Source organism: Calidris pugnax, unplaced genomic scaffold, assembly GCF_001431845.1.
Source record: "Calidris pugnax isolate Ruff unplaced genomic scaffold, ASM143184v1 scaffold118, whole genome shotgun sequence".
NCBI classification, from domain to species: Eukaryota; Metazoa; Chordata; class Aves; order Charadriiformes; family Scolopacidae; genus Calidris; species Calidris pugnax.
The window spans coordinates 1,889,355-1,896,692 of NW_015090855.1; the positions used below are offsets into that span (position 1 = coordinate 1,889,355).

Sequence of the window (7,338 nt, forward strand, 5' to 3'; positions counted from 1 at the left end):
GGCGGGGGGTGCTGGGGGCTCCCCTGTGGGGTGGGTACGGGTGTGCGGGGGGTGGGCAGGGGCATGGGGTCCCTTTAGCCCCATCCCTCGCAGCAGGGCGGGCAGGGGCGCTGATCCCCGTGCGGTGGGGTCTCCATTGCCCCGGGGTGGGCTGGGGTCCCTCTGCCTCTCCGGGGTGGGGTGCGGGGCTGTCATGGGGTGGCCTGTGGTCAGATCCCACTGCCCGGGGCTGGGCTGGGGAGCCCCCTCCCCTGGGTGCAGAGCCTAGTGGGGATGGGTGGGGGGCCCCTCGTCCCCGTTCTTATGGGGAGCATCGGGCCCCTACTGAGTGCTGCCCCCTCCCGCAGTGCTGGCCGCCCCGCTGCTGTACGAGACGTGCCCGCTGCCCGTCATCCCCCCGCCCGAGGTGCTTGGCCCCGGTGCCTACTACCCGCCGCTGGTGTGGGATGCGGGGCTCCTCTCCAGCCTCTTCCCGGGTGGCCCGGGCAGTGAAGCAGCGGGTGGCGCTGCCCCCGCCCTGGACCTGACAGCACTCTCCAGCGAGGAGGATGAAGGCAAGAGCTCCGGGCCCCCCAGCCCAGCCTCGGCCCCCGCTGCAGCCGAGCGGTTCCGCTGCGCCCAGTGTGCCAAGGCTTACTCCACCTTCGCCGGGCTCTCCAAGCACAAGCAATTGCACTGCGACTCCCAGGCCAGGAAATCCTTCAGCTGCAAGTACTGCGAGAAGGAGTACGTGAGCCTGGGGGCTCTCAAGATGCACATCCGGAGCCATACCCTGCCCTGCGTCTGCAAGATGTGTGGCAAGGCCTTCTCCCGGCCCTGGCTGCTGCAGGGCCACATCCGGACACACACCGGTAACGCTGGCTCTCGCCCCTCTCCCTCCTTCCCTTATCGCTTCCCGCTTCCCAGCTCCGTGGCCCCCAGCAAATCGGTGGGCCGGGTGTTATCTGGGGAGATAAGGGCTTCCCAAACCCCTTTGGCACATCTCTCTAAAATGTCCTTTAAATATCCTCTTGGCTGGAACCGAGCACCGCGGGGTCAAGGCTCAGCTTGTAAATCTGTGCTGCTGCTGTTAGTGCTGTGCCTGCCCGTGGGCCAACCCCTCAGCCGCGGGGCCACCGCACACATTTCAGCCTAATTTCACAAAGTGGGGCTATGAGACTGCTGAAGCACACCGTCCCTGTGCACCTCCGTGCCCAAAGCATCCCCCTCTGCCCCCAACACCAAGGGGTCCCGGCCAGGGCAGCACCCCAGGTCCAGCTGCCCACCACCGTGGCCTCCAGCCTGTTGTCCTGCTCGGCTCAAAGCACACCCGCTGCCTGCCGAGATGTACCGGGGCAGGTGCTGGGGGCACCGGGCTGTCGGTTGCAGGTCCGGGCACCCGCAGCTGCAGCCCACCCCGCCGCCAGGGCTGCCCGTACAATGCATCTCCCGAGCATCCTTTGTGGGGCCGCGGGGACAGTGTAATTGTTACTTGGCACTGATTTCACACCCTCTTAACGTACTAAAGATGATGGCTGAAGGAAGCCGGGAAGACTTAATTGTGCTTTCCAAATTAAGCATACGCATTTGTTTCCTCCAAAAGAGTCTTTCTGGGAGGAATTCGCCCTGGCCAGGCTTTTCAATGCGAACTGGGCAGGAGAAGGGGGAGCGCGGGGTTCGGCGGAGGAAATAGCTATACTCACCCTGGCGCTGGCGCCTTTCAGCCGCTGCCTGCTATGATATAATTAACACATAGTGCTTGGCTTTCCTGCCTCTCCGCAAACGGTTTGCTTGGCTCCAGGCGGGAGACGACTATTGCGTCTTCGTTTGTATGTGCAACCGCCTTGCTGCTTGCAGATGTTTCCAGCATTAATTTTTCCGAGAGGTTTTTCTGGGAGTAGAAAAATCCCAAATCCCCGTCTTTTTTTTCCCCGAACATACCTCGCCCGTCTTTCCCTCCGAACAATAACAGCCAGCACTTCTTTTCACTGTGCTCTTCACAAACTTTGGCTAATGAATGGCTCCTTCTTTGATATTCCCCATGTGTTGATGCACTGGTTAATTGGGAGCGTTTCTCTTTGTCCCATAGGTGAAAAGCCCTTTTCCTGTACACACTGCAACCGGGCCTTTGCTGACCGCTCTAATCTCCGAGCCCACCTGCAGACCCATTCAGATGTAAAGAAGTACCAATGCAAAACCTGCTCCCGGACTTTCTCCCGTATGTCGCTGCTCCACAAGCACGAAGAGACGGGCTGCTCCGGCTCTCGCTGAGGACTCTGCTTCTCCCCGGGGCCTCTCGCCACGCAAATACCTATATTATAACTAGTTTCTGTAGGAGTTAGTTTCCTCCGTCGCCATCGCAGAGCGCACCGGCCCTTGAGACCCTCACACTCCTCGCTGGGTGCCTCCCGGGCGATGCCAAGGCCTGGTCCCTCTCCCAGGGGTGCAGGATTGGACCCCGGTGCAAAGCGTGGGTGGCGAAGGGAGTGCGTGGAACTCGGGGGTGGGGGGCACAGCCCCTCAGCCTGACCCCCTCCAGCCGCAGCCCCCCTGCCCCTGGCAGGTGCCCCCCCAAAAAACTTGCCGGAGGCACTCGGCACCTTGCAGGGCTGGACCTGCACCCCCGGCATCAAACATTGTGACCGTGTAGCTTGGGAGGGGTGTTGGGGGGGTTTCTGTGTTTTTCTTTTTTTTTTTTTTTTTTTTTTAAACTGTAACCACTTGGTAACTTTTAAAAACCAATATTTTTTTTTTTTTTTAATGAAGGACAAAATATTAACACCCCCCTCCCTCCCTCCCGCCCTGCCCCGAGTGTATATATACGCCGCCTGTAGAAGGTGTAACTATGCAATAATACAGTATCCCAGTAGTTGTGAAGCAGCTGCTTCTCCCCAGCACAATGACAATTTGCAATGCCTGCGAGATTAACAGTGTCCATAAAAGGCATGGGTAGCCATTTCAAACACCAACCCTGTTTACAGAGCAGCTATGCACTCAAGCACCTGTTAATATGACTCTTAACAACTGCTTTTCAAGAGAACTGTGACTAATAGCAGGCACTTGTCAGCCGATACAATGGTGGCCTGTCCCAGGGCTGCCCATCGACAGGTGTGTGCCAAAAGCCCTATTTATGGGTATTGACAGGTGCCTCCTGAATGCATCTTTCTTTGGACATTGTTTTCACGGAATCATTACAAAGAGGATGTTTACATTTCAAAGGTACACTGGTATTTATATATTTTTGTGCCACAATTTTGTACTGATGAAACTTTTTATATAATTATATACGGTTTATTGATATTCAATAAAATGGTTAATTTATAGTAGGGTTTTGTGGGTGCTTAGGGTGGATATGGGGATGGGGATGCTGTGCTGGGTGGGGGTGCTGGGCTCAGCACCCCTGAGCCTCCAGCTGCAGGTGAACGGTGGGCTGCTTTCACCGGAGGGATCTGCAGAGCAGTCACCTCTCGGGGCAGGAAAAGGCAGGCTGAGTCAGTTCCTGGGGAAGGGGCAGCTGTGTGGTGATGCAGGCTGGGGGGGGGACAGGGCTGCTGGGGATGCAGTGCATCTCCATGGTTGTTCCATGTGGGAAAGCACAAGGGCTTTCCCTGTCCATCCCAGCCTGCCCAGATGGGTGCTGGCTTTCCCACAGGGATACTGGAGCATCCATGGTCTAGCCATGTCCCTCAGCACTGCCTGGGGAGCAGGTCCCCACCGTAGCACGGGGGGCTGCCTCCAGCTCTTGGCAGACCCTGGAGGAGGGCAAAGGCACCAGACACCTCAGTGAGCTGAGCCTCAGGGCAGGTGACCCGACGTGGGTGGTGTGGCAGCGGAGGTGACACATCCTGTTGTCACCGCAGAGCCCTTCAGCGTGTGCAGGTGGGGCTGTCCCCTGTGTCCCCACAGCCGGGAGGGGACCGGGGGGGGGGGGGGGGGGGGGGCGCGGGGGGACACCCGACCTCTCGCGTCGGAGCGCGTCAGAGCCACGTCAGGAGAGCAGCTGATCCCTTCTCCCAATCCCAATCCTCTGAGCTCATCCCCGGGATCAGAGCCAACGCAGCTCAACTGCGCGCATCTGGCGGATGAAAACAGCACTGCGGGGGGGGGCGGCGGGGGGGGGGGGGGGCAGGTGCTCCGGGATACCCCACATACCTGCCTCTAGGACTGTCCTAATGAAGCTGTGTCCAAAGCACCAATGTTCCCCATGCCCCAAACCACCTGCCTTGCACCTTCCCAGCCGCCTCCAAATTTGGGGTGCTTCAGGGACAGTGCAGCCAGTCTTTTCACCTGCCTCCTCCAGGGACTGGGATTTTGTCCTGCTCCCCCTGCATTTCCTTGGTGCTGTCTCCAGGACATTCCTTTTAACACAAAAGCACATGCCCCCCAGCACTCACTCATCCCCCCTCCAGCCCCTCCGGCTCCCAGTGCCTCTCCCAGGGCTGTTGTGGAGCAGGAAGATGTGTGCGGCTGTAAAAGGGAGCAGAGCTGCTGCTCGACCCTTCTTTAATTAAGAGCTCGCCCCGTATAAACCGGCTTTCCCAGCCGAGTTGGACTCATTACTTGATTATTAAGCAGGGCAGGAAGTTTTGGGTTTGCTCTTGTGTGTGCTTTTTTCTTCCTTTTCCCAACAGGAAGCGGGGGAGGGGCACTAATTACTTTCAGCTTTCCATCCATAAAATCCTGGAGCCGCAAAAGCAGCTAAATAGTTAAAAAAAGACCAGTTTTGAGAACGGACCACCTGCAGGAACTGGAAAGGAGGGTGAAGGAGTGGGTAAGCAGAGAGGAGAAGCCCACGGAGCCCTGTGCGGGTCGGGTTGGCTTTTGGGGCTCTGACATGCGAGAGCCCTTGGTTACTGCTCAGCTTCAAGGCCCTTCAGCCTGCATCCAGCCCCACCACACAGGCTGTGCCTTTCCCCCAGCCACACGTGCCACGGCTGTCACCCATCCGGATGGGGACCCTTTCCCACATGGTTGGGGCTGTTGGTTCTCCCCTGCGGTGGCACCCACCAGGGAACCCTGCCAGCTCCCTCTCAATGGGCTTCCACTGACACTGGTTAGGCAGGCCATGAGAGTTGTGAGAAAACCTCCTCCTCAGCAATCTTTCCTGCTCTCGGTTGTGTTCCCGGCTTTGTCCAGAGGCTGGCTGGGACGCAAGGCTTTTAGAGAGAAGGTATAAAATGGGTGGAGGACAGCCTAGGCTCCGACTGACAAATCCTGCTGGCATTCAAACACAAATGCAGCCTTAAAACACTGGAAAAAAGAAATGCTGCCTGTTCTGAATCACAAAAGCGCAGCCCCTTGGCACTCAGGCTGCTGCTGCATCTGCTCCCTTCCCTGGGCTGCCCAAGCACCCTGCACCCCGGGGACCCACGGCCACTCAGATGCTGTCCCACAGCTTGAGGTCATGCCTCTGGCCTCCCCAACTTATGCCCAGGTCTGGACCAGTTGCTGCCCTGTCACAGGGTGATGGACGTGGCCCAGATCCCTCCTCTTCTGACTGGCTGCTCATTTTCCTACTGCAAAAGTATTTCTTATTGCTGCACTGGGGGCTGTTGGGGTGAGCAGAGGGTTGGGGCCCGTGACAAGGACACCCTTGTGTCCAGCTCAAACCTGCTGCAGACGTGGACAATCCTCTCTGTCCTTTCTCTGCCCCCACACACCTTTGGGGCTCTGTGATGGAGAACTGCGCCGAGGAGCTGGGCCTGAGGATGAGTTGCAATTGCCTTTTCATCTCATTTTTGGAAGGAAACCCCCCCCAGAACAGCCTCCCTGACAGCGGTACCGCAGCCCCCTGCCCTCAGTCTCCTGCATTTCCCCGCGCAGCCGGCAAGTGCTGCTCAGCGAAGCCAGAGGGTTCATGGCAAAACCTCAGCAGTTTTTTTCCCCCTGTTTTTTCCCCATTTTAATGCCACAGGAACTAAACACACCATAAAGCCGCAGCCCGGCTGTTTCATGCAGGTAGCGCAGGCAGCAGTTTCGGTGGTGGGGGCGGCTGGGGAAGGGGCAGCCAGCGATTAACGGGAGGAACCATTTGGTGACCACCTTGTGTGACCATCTGTAACAGATTACGGTGTCAGCGCTCGTAAAAACCGGGATTCAATCAAGCGCCCGGCAGGTAGCGGGGGGCCCTGCTGGCAGGGGCCGTGGTGCCGGGGTGCGGGCTGTGCCGGCTCCGGGCTGCCGCGCTCCCCGGGCGGCGGCACGGCCACGGCGTCGAGCGTTTGAACTCCAACGTTTAATTTCCACGGACCTCCACGGGACCTTTAAGCAAGCACGTACGTCCCCTCGGCTCCTGGAGCCCTTTCAAAGGCGTCGGGGAAACCACAAAGTGCCTTTTCTTCCCGGAGAGGAATAGTTTTTTTTTCCCCCCTCCCTGACCTGACGCAGAATTAAGGGTGTTTGGAAACCCACCCTGTCACAGAATCCACCCCCCGGGCCAGAGAGCTGGGGCAGACCCACGCGGTGATGCTGTGTTAAAAAGGACTTTCAGGCTTTCGATGATGCTGTTTGAAATTGTCCTCTCTCTGCAGGCATCTGGAGCACCCCAGAGGGGACGAGAAGGGAAGGGGGTGGATTACAGCCACCTTTGCAAAGGCTAAGCTTCACCTACTTGGTGATTTGTGGGCTGCACATCCCAAAACTGCCTTTTTCACCCTTTTATGTCCCCTTCTCTTGGGGATGGGCATAAGGCATGCCTGACCTTGGTGCAGTGAGGGCAAAGATCAACCCTGGGGCCACTCTGCACTCAAAGTCCTTGGCAAACCCCTGATGGGCCATCTGGGCATTGGGAAGAGGAAAGAGGGAAAAAGAAGAAGGGCTGAAAAGCATTTAAAGACAAGGAACACGCTGAGCCCGTCTATGCTCAGCTGAGCTGGGGGGTCCCGGCAGAGCTCACATCAGGGTGGGGAGCCAGCGGTGGGTGGGGGACAGCCCTGCCACTGCCCCCCAGAACACTTTCCCCCACCTTCAGAGCAGTAGGAAGGACAAATTTTTCCACTTTCTTCTCCTGTTGCTGCAAAACTGGTAAAAAAGTTCTCTTCGTGATCTCCCAGATCCCCCGCAGCCTCCAGAGCAGAGTTTCCAGCATCTGAGCGTGCAGCCCTGGGAGAAGGCGGCCAAAGCCCAGCCCCTACAAAGTGTAGCAGCCTAATTCTTTTTTTGGCTCTTACCTTACCTAGAAAAAGCTGAATAAACAAACAGAAACCGGGCAGGATCCAGGGAAAGGCCCGTTATTAAAGTCAATGGCTGGACGGCTGTTTCTGATTTGGGGAAGGGAATGACTGGAGCTTCACGGCAGAAGCTGGGATGGCTCGTGGGGTGTCATCAGTAGAGACAACACGGGTTTCCCACTCGAGATAC

General features: G+C 57.8%; 1 protein-coding gene across 1 annotated transcript in view; it reads left to right on the forward strand.

Annotated features, from left to right (window-relative positions):
- Positions 1–2,653, forward strand: part of SNAI1 (snail family zinc finger 1) — a 4,347-nt gene extending 1,694 nt beyond the window's left edge. Inside the window, exons 2-3 of the mRNA XM_014943654.1 lie at positions 348–851; positions 2,069–2,653. Coding sequence (XP_014799140.1) covers positions 348–851; positions 2,069–2,250 — 686 coding nt within the window. The 3' untranslated portion in view covers positions 2,251–2,653. The remainder of the gene's footprint in view (positions 1–347; positions 852–2,068) is intronic.
- The last annotated feature ends 4,685 nt before the right edge of the window (positions 2,654–7,338 follow it).